The sequence below is a fragment of the Aspergillus caelatus genome (assembly GCF_009193585.1).
Source record: "Aspergillus caelatus strain CBS 763.97 unplaced genomic scaffold BDV27scaffold_188, whole genome shotgun sequence".
Lineage (NCBI taxonomy): Eukaryota > Fungi > Ascomycota > Eurotiomycetes > Eurotiales > Aspergillaceae > Aspergillus > Aspergillus caelatus.
The window spans coordinates 1-17,891 of record NW_022475451.1 but is presented as its reverse complement, the minus strand read 5'-3'; the positions used below and the strand labels follow the sequence as shown (position 1 = coordinate 17,891).

General features: G+C 46.1%; 7 protein-coding genes across 7 annotated transcripts; 4 read left to right on the top strand and 3 right to left on the bottom strand.

Moving 5' to 3' along the window:
• Window positions 1-275: 275 nt before the first annotated feature.
• On the bottom strand, window positions 276-3,947 carry BDV27DRAFT_133595 (DDHD family phospholipase). Its single transcript, XM_032068127.1, has 5 exons — window positions 3,683-3,947; window positions 2,843-3,623; window positions 1,999-2,749; window positions 662-1,858; window positions 276-596 (listed from the first exon to the last, which is right to left on the bottom strand). Exons 2-5 carry the CDS (start codon window positions 3,477-3,479, stop codon window positions 470-472), a joined length of 2,712 nt encoding a protein of 903 aa, XP_031924107.1. The 5' UTR covers window positions 3,480-3,623; window positions 3,683-3,947; the 3' UTR covers window positions 276-469.
• A 369-nt stretch (window positions 3,948-4,316) lies between these two features.
• sac6 (fimbrin) lies at window positions 4,317-7,287 on the top strand. Its single transcript, XM_032076322.1, has 5 exons — window positions 4,317-4,814; window positions 4,926-5,136; window positions 5,205-5,893; window positions 5,965-6,947; window positions 7,014-7,287. Exons 1-5 carry the CDS (start codon window positions 4,792-4,794, stop codon window positions 7,046-7,048), a joined length of 1,941 nt encoding a protein of 646 aa, XP_031924106.1. The 5' UTR covers window positions 4,317-4,791; the 3' UTR covers window positions 7,049-7,287.
• Window positions 7,288-8,133: 846 nt separating this feature from the next.
• Window positions 8,134-9,533, bottom strand: BDV27DRAFT_32214 (RNA-binding protein). The gene is made up of 5 exons (XM_032076323.1): window positions 9,303-9,533; window positions 8,935-8,991; window positions 8,781-8,880; window positions 8,356-8,731; window positions 8,134-8,293 (listed from the first exon to the last, which is right to left on the bottom strand). Exons 1-5 carry the CDS (start codon window positions 9,383-9,385, stop codon window positions 8,241-8,243), a joined length of 669 nt encoding a protein of 222 aa, XP_031924105.1. The 5' UTR covers window positions 9,386-9,533; the 3' UTR covers window positions 8,134-8,240.
• A 657-nt stretch (window positions 9,534-10,190) lies between these two features.
• On the top strand, window positions 10,191-12,337 carry BDV27DRAFT_133587 (putative mitochondrial carrier protein). The gene is made up of 5 exons (XM_032068126.1): window positions 10,191-10,806; window positions 10,871-11,191; window positions 11,271-11,549; window positions 11,600-11,736; window positions 11,809-12,337. The coding sequence occupies exons 1-5, from the start codon at window positions 10,699-10,701 to the stop codon at window positions 12,029-12,031; spliced, it is 1,068 nt and encodes a 355-aa protein (XP_031924104.1). The 5' UTR covers window positions 10,191-10,698; the 3' UTR covers window positions 12,032-12,337.
• Window positions 12,338-12,708: 371 nt separating this feature from the next.
• BDV27DRAFT_133585 (60S ribosomal protein eL18) lies at window positions 12,709-13,801 on the top strand. Its single transcript, XM_032068125.1, has 4 exons — window positions 12,709-12,761; window positions 12,882-12,986; window positions 13,049-13,416; window positions 13,518-13,801. The coding sequence occupies exons 1-4, from the start codon at window positions 12,758-12,760 to the stop codon at window positions 13,593-13,595; spliced, it is 555 nt and encodes a 184-aa protein (XP_031924103.1). The 5' UTR covers window positions 12,709-12,757; the 3' UTR covers window positions 13,596-13,801.
• Window positions 13,802-15,513, bottom strand: BDV27DRAFT_133579 (glutamate-5-semialdehyde dehydrogenase). Its single transcript, XM_032068124.1, has 3 exons — window positions 15,014-15,513; window positions 14,806-14,967; window positions 13,802-14,752 (listed from the first exon to the last, which is right to left on the bottom strand). Exons 1-3 carry the CDS (start codon window positions 15,312-15,314, stop codon window positions 13,851-13,853), a joined length of 1,365 nt encoding a protein of 454 aa, XP_031924102.1. The 5' UTR covers window positions 15,315-15,513; the 3' UTR covers window positions 13,802-13,850.
• A 148-nt stretch (window positions 15,514-15,661) lies between these two features.
• Window positions 15,662-17,720, top strand: BDV27DRAFT_133578 (putative COP9 subunit 3). Its single transcript, XM_032068123.1, has 5 exons — window positions 15,662-15,905; window positions 16,018-16,254; window positions 16,311-16,766; window positions 16,840-16,986; window positions 17,055-17,720. The coding sequence occupies exons 1-5, from the start codon at window positions 15,759-15,761 to the stop codon at window positions 17,544-17,546; spliced, it is 1,479 nt and encodes a 492-aa protein (XP_031924101.1). The 5' UTR covers window positions 15,662-15,758; the 3' UTR covers window positions 17,547-17,720.
• The last annotated feature ends 171 nt before the right edge of the window (window positions 17,721-17,891 follow it).

Here is a 17,891-nt window from a genome sequence, read left to right as displayed (position 1 = left end):
ATTGTACGAATGTTACTAGTGTCGGTCGTATTGATGTACTGCACAATACATACCGGCGCATCCGAAGACGCTGAGATCTATAGAGTATAGCCATATCAAAATCAGGAAGGCGTACTGTGTAAGAACCAATTACTTCCTGAAGCAATTAATCATACCCATAATACTCCATACATTGACGGATATCACTGATAGTTATGATAGAGCTCGTTTAACATTAGGTATATACCATGCAGCAAGTAACTCAGTAAGGCGGACTACTCAAAAATTCAAGCTTGTGGAAATAATGCAGCTTTTACTAAATATATATTTATACACTTCGGCTTTATAATGACATATAAGTAAAAGCATACGACAGCAGACGCGAACTACCAGCCTGTGGACATCGATCATGTAGAGCATAGATTGTATTGTCCTGGTTTCCCCTCCCTAAAGCCACGTGAAACCCCATAAAACGTAAAGGCTGTCTCAATCAGGCTTCCCGTGGAGGAACCCTCCTGGACAACATCTGTGAAAGCATGAAATGGTTAACGTCCTCATCAGCCCAGTACGTCAAATGGCTGGCGATGCTCGCAATCATGGATATATCAAAAGCCCCTCTGGGTTTGTGGAGTTAGCGTTCCCATTATGTTAGAGGTTGGACGGGTGCCATAGGGAGTCTTACTCTTGTATGCTATAGTCAACTCGACCGTTCGAATTCAAGGACCTCACCTTTGCATCCTCGGTCCTTAATCTCTTCATACGAAGTTCGTTCCCCGGATGTTCAGAAGCTTCGTCGCTTGCAGGAGCAGACGCATTCTTCCCAGGTGCACCTTTGATTTTTTGGAAGCCCTCATAAAGCGTCTCTAAGTCCGAGTCTATAAGTGTGGGATGCCGATCAAGTCTATTTGCGAGATCCGCATCTGTGTTGAAAGATGGCTGCGACAGGGTGGCAGAGGTTGGGGTGTTCTGAGGAATATCCTCGGAATTAAGGCCAAGACTGCGATTAAGCAAGCTACTCGCGACGCCTGTCGTGAAATTGGTCCACAGAGACCCCACACTTTGGCCGACACGGCTTCCAATTATTGAAAGGCTTTGTCCAGAGGATGCCCAAAGGCTCTTTTTTACTGACGGCAAAGGCTGTGGCCGGAGCGAAGACATTGCTGGTGATATAAGCGGCTCTATGCGATAACTGACGGGATCAGAAGGATGGAATATATTGTAAAGCTGCTCGCACTTCGGAGAAGAAACAAGGAAATGGTCATCATCAGGCGCCATTCCTGTGTTAGCCTGGCTGGGTGATGGTTCGGCAGTTGTATCTTTTCCATCCACATAAAACGTATTTTTAGTTGCTTTACTTTCCGGCATGGATCGACCAGCAATAGTTTTCCCTTTCAGCATCTGAAATAGTGCGATTGGAGAGCCCAAACAAAACAGTTCCTTGCACTCAAACTCTAGTTGCCCGTCTTGTAAAGTTGCTGGTGAATTATCTTGCTGTCCCATAGCGGCAGATGGTCCCTGAGATCCAGCTGGGCATTTTTCACGACACAGGATATCAAAGAGAATGGCACTGCCGAGTGAATGCCCACAGAGACTCACTGATCCTCTAAAAGAGGGGTTCCTCTTTTTGAATATTTTGAGAATTCGGTTGCATTCCTGCTTAACTATGGTCGATATGTGCTCGCAGTACGCACTCTGGTATAAAAGCACATCCATTGCTAAATCAGATATTAAATTGCGAACTGCGGGTACGCTATCGAGTGTAATATCAGCTAACCCGGGATAGGGCTCATCTTCGAAAATGTCTGCGTCTGCAAGATCCAGCTCTTTGCGATTTTGCCTCACCCCTCGGTAGGGAAAATCGAGGAGGTGCCTCCAGCATCTAGCATAGATTAGTGAAGGCTTAACAGCGTGGCTCAATTCCTCGGGTCTTCTTCCTCTTTCTCATCGAAAGGAGCGCGCTAGAGGGCCGGGGGATTATTGTATCGGCTTGATAGATTGAATCTATATGGAATCACTTACACTGGGAGTACCTGGACACGACAATTCTCGTGTTTATCTCCAAATGCCGAGTTGAGGGCCTGAAGATCAGGAGACACCTTGTACACATTTTTCATGGTCTTCCGTAGGACATTCACATCATGGATAAAGTTGATACTCTCTAGCCGTAGCCCAAGTCGTTGCCCAATCCCGTGGGTAACAAGAACTAGATGGTCAATTTCTCGGTCTCTATCATCACCATCGCCCTGTCTCGAATCCTCCATCTCCCTCTCTTCTTGTCTACGAGCCTGTTCTTCGATCTCAGCCGCATTCTGCGGTTCGCCAGCGAGAGATGACATCTGTCTTTCGAGAGTCGATCTCTGGTTTATCCCAGGGGTGCTGTTGTTTTCTAGATGAGAATCCATCACTCCGGGTTTCATGCCTTCCAGTACACGGTGATCCTGATGATCTGAATGGCGTGCTTCGGGAGTGAAGACTGAACCCTGGTTTGATCTTCGGTTGGGGTTTCTGGGATCAGGTGCTTCCTTCTGTCTTTTTGTCTCAGAAAATCCGCGTACTAATCGTGTACCTGCCACCCCACCCAGCTTCTGGTATACCGTGGTGCTCACACGGGACATGAAGTCATCATTTGTCAGTAAAGCTGTGGAGGAATCCTGGTATGTCACTAAGCTATTCATGTAGGCACCAAATAGGCGATATGTGTGGAGCCCATTTGAAGGTACGTGGGTCATATGCCCAGCATTTTCAGTACGATCGCGCAACGTGCTGGGCTCTAAGAGCAGCGTGAGTTTATGCCTTTGCGCATTTGAAATAGGGCCATGGTTACACAGGCCTTAGGAAGACCTTAAGGATCAAGATTACGAACCTTCGACTTCTTCAAAGCGCCACGGTTTAACTTTTAGATAGCCCTCCTCAAGTTGGGTGGCGAGGTTCTCTTCGCATGGCTTGATCGCGGAGCCGTCCTGGACAAACCATGTTCCGCGACGAACTTCGTATATGGGGCCTATCCAATATGCTGGACTGAGCTCCCTTCGCTCTACATCCACATCGAAGAGATAGTCTTCATTGACAGGTACCTTTGTGATTTCCTGGGCCTCCCCAGTGGCATTGTTAGGTTTATTTTCGCCTTTTCCACCCTCGACAGCGGCTAGATTTTGAAATGCTATTTCAATGGTCTGAGAATCTTTGACTGAAAACGGAACGAACTTCTTGGGAGGGGGAAGAGGTTTTGATGCGTGTTTCTTTTGCTCCGAGAGCGAGGGTTTCCATTTTGGGGAGTCCACAGCATAAAACCACCTTACCCGCAAGGAAGGGCAGTCTTTGGGATAGCGCTGTGGACTAAGGTGATGCCGGTGAGTGACTGTGTGGTCTTGGCCTTGAGAGCGTTGCAAAATGTCTGGCGTATCATTACAGCCACTGTCGGGTTGAGGCGTTGTGCTCCTAGAGACATTCCAAGGAGAGATCGCCCCCAGGAATGTCCCTCTCTTACTCTCCTTTGACATTGAGCTCTGAAGAGCCCGAAGAGTTGAAGTGCGAGCCAACTCGACGAAGTTACTGCCTGGTGCCAAATGAGAACGACGCTAAAAGGGAACGACTGGCCGGTGAGAGACCACGCGGAGGTTGAATTTAAGATATGATTGATAAGTCTAAGCGTTGTCAATAGTTATCCAGGATTTAACACTCTGGATTGGTCCGGGATCAGAACCTGCAGACCCGATTCCCTTTTTGTCTTTCTTTTCTTCTTTCCCGCACCCTCCTTCATTTGAGGGACAAAATCCGAGTTATGCAGTAGTATATGGGTGATATACCAGTGCTTAACTAGGCTGTCAGAGTTCCAGGGCCAAGGGAACTAAAAAAAGAAAGAAAAGAAAAAAAAAGAACAGAAAGAGGAACAGCTGTGGGGCACTGAGTAACTGGGAAGGATCTAATTCTAATCAACTTAAGTTTTGGCATGCTGACCTTAAGGCAACGTGTCTAAAAATCCCAGAAGCGAAGAAATAATCCTAGAGATGGAGAAACGCTGCAAGGGAGAAAGAAAATTTCAAATTTATAGCTTGATGTCTAACCAGAAAGGATGGCGAAGGTGCCAGTTAGTATTGGTAGTATGTATGTACATACATTCGTGTAGTGGTACCTCCTCACTTCCTATGAGTAGTAAGGTAATGAATGATAGTAATAGTTACTACTAGTAGGTAAGTACCGTCTCAGCTAGAGGTGCAGTATAGTTACAGGTAGAGATGGATTGGACCAGTAGAATGGCCCTAGCGGCACGAAAAATTTGGGACGACATCATCATGCGTCATCCCCAATATCTGAACAGTAGTATGAATCATCCATGCATTCAATCATCTACTATTTGTAAGGTAACACAAGGGGTGGGTTTCACAATGTCAATGTGGTGGAATAACTAAAACAATATAAATAAACTAGACCTTTCAGTTCCTAAATAGCTTTCGTAACTCTTATACCGAAGAGATTTGTCGTCCCAGCTCGTCCCCGCGTCATCACCATTCTCCTACTAGCGCCCAAAAACCCCACTCCGCTTTCCACCAAATCCCACTCCGCCATCCAGGGGAAACCAACGCAAACCATCTCAAGTGAAGTCCTAGGCTACCGAATTACGGACAGCGCTCACCTCGGCTTGCTTCGCCGTCATTTTCAATTGACAATCGTCCCTTGACATCTCCGAAGACATCAGACCTTCTGTCACCCTCGGCTATCATTTGCTGACCTCCTGGTCAGTGCCTTTCCATAGCATAACCTACAAACCACTCCGTTGGATATCCGCCAGCGTGGCGAGTAAGAAAGGCAATAATGAACGTCCTCAAGCTTCAAAGGTCTGTAAAATTCTTCTTGGAAATTGCTGGACTATCTATGCAGAGAAGTCTGTCTTATTCCTACAACATTTGCTGAGCAATCGGTTCTTATTCTCATGGTCTTGCCTATAGGAAGTTCCCACAGTTTGATCAGGGCGAAATCTTTTCTCTTCAAGATGCCTTTCGAAAGTTAGATGTTGATGACAAAGGCTACTTGGATGAAGCGACCGTGATCAAAGCTACTCAACAAGCAGAGCGCCAGCCATATGACATCGTACGGCAGGCGCTAAAGGAGGTTGAACTGGATAGCTCTCGCCGAGTAGAACTTGAAGACTACGTGGATGTTAGTATTTCCATTTTGAGCCGATGTTTTTTTTATTAAACGATAGAGAAACTAAGACAGTGGAACAGCTTATCTCCAAGCTGCGCTCTACTCCCGGGCAAAGCGGGTCTGCCAGCACTGCAGGTACCGCCGCGGTAGTACCCGGTAATGGCGCTGGCTCATCTCGCCATGTCTCCAAAGGCAGCATAGGGGGAAGAATTCATGTCCAAGGTTCATCGGCAAACGTAACTCATACTATTAATGAGGATGAAAGGACCGAGTTCACGAGACACATCAATGCTGTTCTTGCTGGCGACCCGGACATTGGTCACTTCCTGCCGTTCGCCACCGATACATTCGAGATGTTCGATAAATGTAAAGACGGCTTGGTTTTAGCAAAACTGATCAATGACAGTGTTCCGGATACGATCGACGAGCGTGTCTTGAACAAGCCAGGAAAGAAAATCAAGGAATTGAACGCGTTCCACATGTCCGAGAATAACAATATAGTGATTAACTCGGCTAAGGGTATTGGTTGCTCAGTTGTGAATATTGGAAGTGGTGATATCATAGAAGTGCGCGAACACCTCATCCTTGGCCTAATCTGGCAGATCATTCGCCGGGGTCTTTTGGGCAAAATTGATATCAAGCTCCACCCTGAGCTTTATAGACTTCTTGAAGAAGATGAAACCTTGGAGCAATTTTTACGTCTGCCTCCTGAACAGATATTGTTGCGTTGGTTTAATTATCATCTGAAAAACGCGAAATGGAACAGACAGTATGTTGCCATCCTGTTTTTTTCAAGGGATAACCAGGGGATGCATAGACATTTACTAACCGGTACTGCAGGGTGACAAACTTTTCAACTGATGTGAAAGATGGTGAAAATTATACAGTTCTTCTCAGCCAACTGGCACCTGATGTTTGTTCACGAGGTCCCTTGCAAACACAGGACTTGCTTCAGCGTGCTGAGCAAGTTCTAGCTAACGCCGACAAACTGGGCTGTCGAAAGTTTTTGACCCCAACCTCGCTCGTTGCTGGAAACCCTAAACTTAACCTTGCTTTTGTAGCCAATTTGTTTAACACGATTCCAGGTCTCGACCCTATCACTGAAGAAGAGAAGCTCGAGGTCGAAGACTTCGATGCTGAGGGGGAACGTGAAGCTAGAGTCTTTACGCTCTGGTTAAATTCATTGGATGTCCAACCAGCTGTTAACTCTCTCTTTGATGATCTTCGGGATGGCACTATTCTCCTCCAGGCCTATGATAAAGTAATTCCTGGAAGTGTTAATTGGAGGCATGTCAACAGACCACCAACATCTGGTGGTGAAATGATGCGTTTCAAAGCGGTAGAGAATACCAATTATGCCACCGAGCTTGGAAAGAATATCGGCTTTTCTCTTGTTGGTGTTCAGGGGGCTGATATCACCGATGGACAGCGTACTCTTACACTGGGATTAGTGTGGCAACTAATGCGGAAAGATATCACAAATACACTGTCGAGCTTGGCGCAGCGGATGGGTAAACTTGAGATTACGGACTCGGAGATGATTCGGTGGGCAAATGACATGTCCCGCAAAGGCGGCAGGACTTCGTCGATACGCAATTTTAAGGACCAGTCGATTGGCTCGGGAATCTTCCTACTTGACGTGCTTAACGGCATGAAGAGTAGCTACGTGGACTATGAAATTGTAACCCCAGGCCGCAGTGACGAAGAAGCATACTCAAATGCCAAGTTGAGCATCAGTATAGCAAGAAAGCTAGGTGCAACGATCTGGTTGGTTCCTGAAGATATTTGCCAGGTCCGCTCCCGCTTAGTGACTACATTCATTGGTGAGTTTGTCTTCACTGAACTGGTCTTGATTGAGTCAATGTAAAAAGCTAACCATAGTGAACAAGGCTCCCTTATGGCTACATATGAGAAGATGCAATGAGTAAGCCCATTATGAGAGTTATATTGTGCTATGATGGGGAGAGTGTCACCCTATTCCATCCTCAGCCATTTCCAGTTTTCTTCCTTCTGAATGACTATTGCGTTTCCATGTGTGCAGCTTTATTAACCTGCTATAAGTTTTCGGACATGTTCGTAAAGATCAACTCTTAGAAGAGGCAGAACCCCCCTTTACGTCAATGCTTTAAATTCTATTCATTGACACTTTATCTCATTTCCTTTTACATATATGACCTGCAAATGGCTTCAGCCATGGGAGAAGTACAAGCAATCTACGCAACCAACAGTTAATGGTTATAACATAACGAGCCATACTTGAACCGGCATTTCTGGATCTTCATTCATCCGTAACGTGCTTCTGCTAGATCAACATAGTTTGTAAAGCAATTCAGCGATTAAGCTGCGCAGACCATTAATAGGTCATAGGGGAGCATATCACCAGGAAGTGCATCCCACTTTCATGTTTCCTTACGATCCAGGTACTACGAACATACACATGCTCTGCTCTACATTACTATCGGTTTCCGGAACTCGCAACGACCGGTCGTACAGGACGGCTAAAGGGAATGCTAATCGTCTTCATATTAAACAGCGATTTAGACGTATGACGGACCGCTGCGGATCGTGACGGACAAAAGGACGACATACACTGGCGTGGGCGGGACGGGGGAAGAAACGATCGCTCGACGGGCGTTCGGGAAAAATTCGAGCCGCTGACAAAAATTTCAACGTGGATTCACCAAGTTAAGATCCCAGTAAGATCGATCCATCACCACAGCACTAGGCCTGGCTCTTCTTTGTTCGCCTTCTATCTCATCCGGTTTCCCTGATAATGAAAAGAAAAAAGAAAAACTGCGGTAAAACGAATTAAGGGCATTAAGGAGGGCTGGGGAAGGGGGAGGCAATATAGCAAAAAGCAGGGAGGCGACAGAGAATCTGATCAAATACCGGTGCAATCTCATGGCATGGAACCACTATGCCCATAATGGCCAAACCATCAATGTAAAACAAGAGCTGGTAGTAGCTCTCTCCACCTCTCTTAAATTCTTCTTCCTTACTCTTTTCTCTTTCTGCATTCCTTTTTTTTTTTTTCCTTTGCTTTTTCTTCGGTCTCCACGGCTCAGACCATGACAACCAACAGGGTGCTAGTACCATAAATTTGGAATGAAGGTAACCTACTCAGCAGTGTCAAGTTCATCATGGGCAGAAGTTAAAGGGTCTAGAAGGACTAATTGATAAGTAACGACGAGGGAGACTGGGTAAAAGTGATTATCATTCAGAAGTTCATACCTTTTCTGTCTTCACCATTCGGGCCATTCTCACGCTCATCGTCACGGCGTTCACGTTCATCGTCACGGCGTTCCCTATCATCCTTGATATCACGCTCTCTCTCGTCAGGGCTGCGAGAACGGTCACGAGAGCGTTCGCGGTCACGGTCGCGGCGATCATAGTCACGGTCGCGGCGGTCATAATCCCGGTCGCGGCGGTCATAATCACGATCATGTCGGTCGTATTCCCGTTCGTACCTGTCGTCCCTACGAGGAGAATAATCGCCGCGGGCACGGCGAGGTGACGGTGAACGACCACGGCGTGGCGGTGTACGATCGCGCCGACGGTCTCGGCCAGAATCAAACCTCCAAGATGCAGATGGCGGAGTGCGAGCCCACTTTGCACGCGTTAGAAATTGGTTTCTGACTAGATACCGCGGCACTCACTTCAATTTTCAATAAATCATCCCGTCCAATTCGTTTGTTATGCATTTCATGATATGCATCATCGGCATCACGACGGCTCTCATACTCCACGAAGGCAAAACTTGATAATGTTAGAGGAGAATGTCAAGAATGGAGTGGGTATGTCCCAACGCACAGTCTGCTGGAAGGAGTACGTGGTGCTGGAATGTCGCACCGGACAAGGCGCCCGTAACTAAAGCTAGGTTAGAACCAAGACTAGCGGGTGTAAACAAACAACTAAGATAATATTGCTCAATGACCAAAGACAAAAGTGTATAAACAGGTTATAATAGGTAGCAAAAGTGCCAGGGCGATAATGAGTCTTCGAAGGGAATGTATGTATATCAAGGAGACGACGAGTAATGCAACAAGCCAAGCTCAGGACAGTAAGGGAGGTCTTGCTCCAACGTCGACATCGCGAGGATCAACCGAGGTGTAGATTGCGAGATGGAAACGAGTCGTCTAGTCATGGTAGCGTGTAGGCAATCGACGAGCGGCACATACCGTTCGAATTCGTAGGCAAGGTCGCGAGCTCGAGTTCCGTGCCCGAAACCGGTGACATAGAGCGTGGTGCCAGGACGAGACATTGTGTAGGAAAGTCGGATATCTCTTTGTATACACCAGCGATATTATGTTTAAGTTAGAAGATAATGTATTGACACAAGGACAAACCTAGCCTAGCTAACGAGGTTGGGTGGAAATAAGAACAAGAATGGTAAAGGAACGAGAGACAAGTTTCGAACAAGACTACAGGAAAGTGCACATGCCACAAGCGAACTAACTCAGCCACAGCCATGAAAAGCCCCTTGAATAATTAGTAATTTTAAGACATGTACTCCGTAAATACGGTATGTAGTATCCACATCCACCACAACTATGTACTCCATACATACTTACCAACTGTGATCAATTGTAGTAGTAATGAACGGAGTACTCTGTAGTTGCTTTATATCTCATTCACCACATACTACACCTACGTACGTACAACAATAGTACTGTACTTCAAGCTCTCCATATAGAATTGTGCTGAGTAGTATAGTGACCTGTACAGTTTCTGTACATACTACTATATATGTCCTATGCTGTGTTCTGTACCATTAATACATATTTAACATCAGTGGTGCATCCCAGTGTTATTAGGTCTTCATGAAACGGTATGCCAACGTGATGAGGATCTTTGATATTAAGATTCCATGAGATCAGATACTTAATCCCCAATATATATGGCCATGCATACCTCTTTATACTATGTGTTGTGCATACAACGGGTTTTGCTTTTGTTGTAAAATTACCAAAGCATGTGGCTCGGCCCACCTATCCCTGACACCTGGACACTAATGGACGGGACTAAATGCGGTCTTAGGCACGGTTTAATGTTCGACAAGCCGCCGCAATGATGCCTCGTTTGGGTCAGCGCGTCTTTGATTCATTTTTCCCTCGATGTTGAAAAGAACCACTCATTAGCCTTGAAGAGCGTTTTATACATTTCCTTATTTCCGGTACCCAACTTCTCTTTCAGATGATAATCTAGTTGTCACCTAACGATCAGTTGTATTATTTGTTACTGCTTCCGCTGCGTGCTCTTCGCAAGCTTCTTTCCAAAAGTCGGGATTTCTGGCCATGGCACTTTGATTTTCCAGTCGACCTATGTCTATTTATGGCCTGTGCGACGTCAGCGAGACGAATTCCAGAAGGATTTCCTGCTGTGACCATTTCATAATATAGGTTCGAGCGTCCGCTGACTTTGAGAGCTCCGGCACCGACATACATAAGGGCTAGTAAAGGGGAGTCTCCCAAAAAAACAAGTCAGCCGTCGATATACCTGAGTTTCAAACTCCAAACCCCTCATTAGGAGCAATTCGGGGTACCTCTGCTGTTTCCGTAAATCGTTCATTACAACATGAGTCTGGATCGTCAGGAATCGGTTCGTCACGATGAGCCAAAGACTTCAAGGGACAATACCCTGGCCAAGTTAACCCAGCTGCCGCCGACTTCAGCTTCGATCAAGGTAGGATGAGTACATTCCAATCATCAAAAAAAGAAACAAATCCCATAGCTCAACGAGTTTCTAGGAAGCGTCTTCGGGAAACAGCAGCAAACTCGTTGGTAAAATTAAGGGCAGAATTTCGGAACCTGTCATGGCAGCTTTCATTGCTGGGGGTGTGGCAGGTGCAGTATCCAGAACCATCGTGTCGCCACTTGAGCGACTAAAAATCCTGCTTCAAATACAGAGTGTTGGCAGGGAAGAGTACAAGCTGTCTCTATGGAAGGCTCTTGTGAAGATCGGCAAAGAGGAAGGATGGAGAGGGTTTATGCGGGGCAATGGTACCAATTGCATTCGGATAATCCCTTACTCTGCAGTTCAATTCGGAAGTTACAACTTTTACAAAAGGGTAAGTCATCCAACGCTCTTCGTATTCTATATTATGTACCATCTCCCTCATTAAGTTATATGCTTATCTTGCAGTTTAGTTTGCAGAACCAACTCCGGATGCTGAATTGTCACCAGTACGCCGGCTCATTTGCGGAGGCGCCGCTGGAATTACATCAGTCACTATAACTTATCCTCTTGACATTGTTCGGACACGTCTTTCTATCCAATCAGCGTCGTTCGCAGCGCTCAGTCAGCGCGATGGCAACGGGAAGCTACCGGGCATGTTCGGCACTATGGTCTTAATATACAAGACCGAGGGTGGTATTTTGGCGCTCTATCGCGGAATCATTCCTACCGTGGCCGGCGTCGCCCCATATGTAAGTTCTGTAACGCTCTTGGCACTATACAATATACTGATAATTCCAAGGTTGGTTTGAATTTCATGACATACGAATCGGTTCGAAAGTATTTGACTCCCGACGGTGACAAGACTCCTAGTTCACTGCGTAAGCTACTAGCGGGCGCTATTTCAGGAGCAGTGGCTCAAACATGTACTTATCCATTGTAAGATTGTTTGCAGACTTCCAACGTTCTCATGACTCTTTCCATCCCTCCCTTGCACTAACTGGTCGCTAGTGATGTTCTACGGCGGCGTTTCCAGATCAATACAATGTCTGGAATGGGTTATCAGTATGCATCCGTCTGGGACGCCGTGAAAGTAATTGTTGCAGAAGAGGGAACGCGTGGTCTTTTTAAAGGAATCGTCCCCAATCTTTTGAAAGTGGCACCGAGCATGGCGAGTAGTTGGCTCAGTTTTGAGCTAACGAGGGACTTTCTTGTTCAGCTGAATGACAAATGATATCGCCATGACTCGGAAGGGATATTTCGCCGATCCCTAAGTTTCGCCTTTGGTGTCGTAGCTTGGAGGATTACCACATGAGCATCGCTTTATACCAGATGGTCTAGATGTGGGAACCAGTTGATGGCTATTTTAAGGAACCTATGCAAGGTCCTACATTGCCTCATTTGAAGATGATATGAAACATGCTATATGGCTATAGGTGTATCTAGCTTGTCCGCAAATTTTACACTACGCAAGGAGTGAGAAAAAATGAGGAAGATACTAAACAAACTGCAAAAAATAGAGTGTAAGTGAATGAGTGAAGTGTGCTTTTATTGAAAGTAGGGTTAGTTCTATTAATGCAGCGGAGCCCTCCTTCAATTACTATACTCCGTAGGCCCTTAGTTTCTGCCATTCACAAACCTTAATCCTGCTGCTAGTATTTCATTGAGGTGGTGCCCTACTACGTACTAGTAAATTGTACTCATCCAATGGTACGCACCTCGGCATGAAAGCAAACATTCCCTCTAGGGGATAGTGGAGCAACGCACTACAAAGTTCTCATTGCCTTAGTTTTCAGGTGCCAAAATTTGCCCCAAGACTTCCCGATTTGCTCTAGGTTAGGGCTCAACCCGCGCACACCGTCCGTCTGAAAATCGTAGATCAAAAACCTCAAGAGTTTCGTTTTTGCATACGGGTGCGAGAGCTAGCCAACTCCCAGGTGTCCCATCAGTCTTAGCAGCCATGGGTACGTTTACATTCACATATCACCACACACCATTCCGGCAGAATTATGTTATCAGATACGCATTCGAAAACATTGTTCAGGTCATTTTACACCATATATGAAGCTAACATTCGAGCGCAGGTATCGACTTGGATCGCCACCATGTGCGTAGCAGCCATCGCAAGGCGCCGAAAAGCGAGAATGTCTATCTGCAAGTTTTGGTGAAGCTCTATCGCTTCCTCGCCCGTATGAAGGAGACCATTCCAGTGGCATAAAACGACGGAAAACTGATTAGTGGTCTTAAATAGGTCGCACGGACTCCAACTTCAACAAGGTCGTGCTGCGTCGTCTTTTCATGTCGAGGATTAACCGCCCACCTGTTTCTCTGTCGCGTATCGCTTCTAACGTGACCGATGCGCACAAGGGCAAGACAATTGTCGTTATCGGCTCCGTCACTGACGACAACCGCTTGCTTAACGTCCCGAAGCTGTCTGTGGCTGCCCTGCGCTTCACTGCTACTGCCAGAGCCCGGATCGAGAAGGCCGGTGGAGAGACGTTGACCTTGGACCAGCTTGCTCTCCGGGCTCCTACTGGAGCGAACACACTTCTCCTCCGCGGACCCAAGAACGCTCGTGAGGCCGTCAAGCACTTCGGTTTTGGTCCTCATAGCCACAAGGCAAGTTTTCTTCCTTTTTTTTATTTTGCATTTTCCTTGTTTAAAAGGGCATACTTTCCTAGGAGGACACAATGAGACGAATTAGGACTAATGCTCCATAGAAACCCTATGTGCGAAGCAAGGGACGCAAGTTTGAGAGGGCCCGTGGAAGGAGAAGGTCTCGTGGCTTCAAGGTTTAAAGGAGCTTATTACGAAAATATCTTGTATCAGGGTCGGAACTGTCATAGCCATGGAAATACATGCGCAGGGCTTTGTGATCTTATGCTTGACCTTTCACCTAGAAAAAATACGGCTAGCTTCCAAAGCTCTTTAGCTGATACGGCAGCGACTCTTACGGATATGAATGAAATTTCAGGTAGAGGAGTTGGAGCTGAATGAAAATTGAAGTTTATACCAAAGATGATCTCAGATACTGGACGAGCTGAACTAGTCAACTAGAGTGCTAGGCTTTGATGTTTCCATCTTTTCCCCCCTTCAGAATAATCACATGCTCGATGACCATTTCCCCGGATCAGATACTTGTAGATGGTTAAGCCATCTAACCCTACAGGTCCCCTGGTATGGATCTTATTTGTGCTGATACCAACCTCCGTGCCAAACCCATACCTCATCCCATCTGCGAATCTTGTCGATGCATTCCAGAAAACACCAGCGCTGTCAACACCTTTCATAAAAATATCCGCAATGTCCTTTGACCTTGTCAAAATAATATCTGTATGCTTAGAGGAGTGTGAATTGATGTGGGCGACCGCAGTTTCAACCGACGAACTTCCGGGTGGCGCTGTAGTTATCGTTTTTACTGCGAGGATGAGATCCAAAAACTCGGTGCGATAATCCGAATCGATAGCATCCTGGAGCAGATGACCCGGCGCAGCCGGCAAGGTCTTGATTAATGCAACCTTGGCTGCTGTATCACAGCGAAGAGACACTCCTTTAGAGAGCAAGGCATCTGCAATGGCAGGAAATATGGTCTCAAGAGCATCTTGGTGTACAAGTAATGTCTCTAGAGCATTGCATGCAGCTGGATAGTCAGTCTTCGAGTCCACAATGACCTTGATTGCAACCTCCGGATCTGCATCATAATGAAGATATGCGGAACAAAGACCATCAGCATGTCCGAGAACAGGAATCTTTGTGTTGTCCTTTACGAATCGAACGAGGTCATTCGACCCGCGAGGTATGACAAGATCGATTAATGAGTCTTGGGCTAGTAAAGAAGAAATTGCATCCCTCGTTTTCACAAGCTGCACCGACGATTTAGGAACCTGGGTACTCGATATGGCGTCCGAAATAACCTGCGAGATAGCAACAAAAGACTCCGTAGATTCCTTGCCGCCTTTCTGACTTTAGTGGGATAGAACAAGCCACGAGCTTCTTCTGAACACCTACCTTTCAGAATTGCAGCATTTCCCGACTTTATTGATAATGCAGCTATATTCGCAATAACTTCAGGGCGAGCCTCGAAGATTATCAACAGAACACCTATAGGACAGCTCACTCTTTCAAGCACTAGGCCGTCATCAAGCAGTGTCCTCAGAGTCACATGTCCAACTTCGACATAGTCAGTAATAGTTACATAATCATTCGATATACTTACTCGGGTCTTGCAAATCCCGGACATCAAGTATGCCCTTCAGCATATCATCGTACTTTCCTGGTCGTGACAAGTCAAGTCTCTTAAGAACACTTTGGCTTAAATTACCACTTGCAGCGGCCTGATTCGCCATCTCGACATCCTTCGCATTTGCCTCCAATATATAATTCTTATTTCTTAACAGCGCATCGTGGAGTGCCGTCAAAGCTCCATTGCGGTCGGCTTCAGATAAAGTTGCCAAGCGTCGAGATGCTAGAGAAGCAGTCCTAGCGATATCAATAGCAGAAGACTCGGTAAGGGACATCTGTGCGAACTTCGATGTAGAGAGATGGGGGAGAGAGAGAATGTATGTGTGTGTGTTTGTGTCAGTGCCACGATTCAAGTATAACGCAAAAAAAGTATCAATGCCGTTATAAGACCAATTGAGCAATGATTTTAAGGACTGCGGCGGTTAGAATTTTTTCGAAGGAGTGTTTTGGAGGACTCACGGGCACGCGCTAAACTGACTCACCCGATTGTGGTGGGGAATACCCCGTAGATTGTCAAAAAGAGGGGGTGGTTTGGAAACAAAATAAGCAGGCGGTGTATAATCTTGATCTGACTATGAAGCCGGTAGCGTCATACTCTTTTCGTCCACAAAGCATCGAATGACCTGTTTTCAACAAGCTGTCAGATTGCAACTTTTCTGGGCGTTGAGACTACACTATTCTCCCAGACTGGACTTTGGAATCCAGTCTGCATATGAGAAATGGCCGAGTTTCTGTCACAACTCACCTCGGTGTCATCAGGAAGCTCCGATGAAGACTATGACAGGCGAATCCGTGACCTCATCACATACCTTCAGCAGCCAAGTAGGGCTTCTGAGCTTTCAGCGGCCAGTGGATATCTACTAGATGTAAGCCAAGGCATTTTAAAAAAGGGTTAGGGGGGAGATGGGAATGGATACAGTCTTCCCCCTTCAGGTGCGGGGATTTCGCTAGCTTACAATCTCCATTGCGCGTTTACAGAACCTCGATCCTTATCTACACACCCTGTCTTACCTATCAATTTTCCTTCTTAAGATCCAGTCCCTCCAGGGCAGCAACAAGGGCCGGCTACCCGAGCAAATTTATCCCGGACGAGAACTATGGCTCAAGGCTATTCGGTTTTTACGAAGCTTTGATCCTTTTCAGATACGGTATGCTGGTCACGAATGGCGCCAGCTAGTACAACTTGTAGTCCAGGCTGCGCAGGCTGTCTCGAAGGTAATAGTAAACATTACTTGTTTTGATCATTACGCTAACCTACTATCGCGCAAAAGCCACTCCTGGCAGTTATAGCTGTCAGGGATGCCATACTTCGACTCGACCCCTCATCAGAGGTCCTCACGTCAGTTCACACTACGTTTATTAAACTCACTTTGGTGTCTAGGTCGTATAGCCTTGCTGTGCCAATTCTGGAGAGACAAGTTTGTCATTTTCCGGCCGTTACTGGACATGCTTATCAGAACTATCATCAGCCTTTGCTTTGTGGGGAACACGAGTCTAGCACAGCATTTATCACTGATGCTTCTGGGTTTTCCAAGCAGTTGACATACAGAGACCATCTGCAGTTTTTTCTTTATGGTGCAATGATATACATGGCGCTAAAAAGATGGGATAGGGCCCATCACTATCTGAGCATAGTGATATCCTGTCCTGTCACAAATACTGTCAGCAAGATCATGGTAGAAGGGTACAAAAAGTGGCTCTTGGTCAGCCTGTTGAGAAATGGAAAAGTAACCTCCCTGGCGAAGATACCATCCATATAAGTGTGCAGCCTCCCAGCTAACTGGTATCGTTCTTTGACAGTTGGCCGCACACCCGGATGTAGTCTCTTCGCATGTTATCAGAGCATATCAGTCCTTGGTGAAGCCATATACCTCACTGGCCGATGCATTCGAAAAGGGTGATTATCAAAGGTTAAAAGCTGAAGCTGCACAGTCTATTTGGCGTCTAGTAAGTTATGGACTGGAATTCTTGACTTTTGTGGTGCCTGCTTTCTTGATGTGCTTATTGATATCTAGGACAATAACACCGGCCTTGTCCACCAAGTAATCAAGGCATTTACAAAATGCATGACCCTGAAATTAGGGAGGACGTTTTCTGCCCTCACAATGGCGGATGTGACACAACAGGCGTCCGATTGTTCATCACTCCGTGAAGTTGAGTCATTAGTGGCATCACTTGTAATGTCAGGGGCTTTCAGTGCTGTCCTGCTACAATCACATAACTACGATGACACGACAATGCTTCGATTTTCCAATCCAATAAAATCCCTCTATTCGCGGGAACAGTGTGCACGGGGGAGGATAGTGAAAGAGGGTCGGCAATTGGGTGTTATAAGGCGAAGTATTTGCCAATCCAACCATGAGCTGGAGCTGAGCAATGAGCATTTTCTGTTTTCACAAAAGAGTCTGAGGTGGTCTGACAACCCTGGAAAAGGCAACGTCAACGCACTCAACGAGGCGGCCGGCGGAGGTGACATTGAAGAAGATATTATGGGTGATATCCATTGAAATACCAAAGCAACAAAGAAATGATGCGCTTCACACTTTTACTTGACCCTTGAGGCAATACATTACAAAAGGAACACTCGGTATCACCCTCATACAAGGCAAGTTGGTTCAGCTAATCAGTAACTATGAAAGCCTATGAAACCTGATCCAATAGAGCCCATGGACCATGGTTATACTAGTATTTATTTTAACGTGACATCTTTTTTTTTTTTTTTTTGCGTTCGAGTCCCATCATCTCAGTGTAGAAGAAGACCTGTCAACTAGGTAAGGGTACGTAGGCCGAAAGCTAAGCAGTAGATATCAGGCAGACAGAAGACTGATTCTTGCCTTCTTCTTCCATTAACA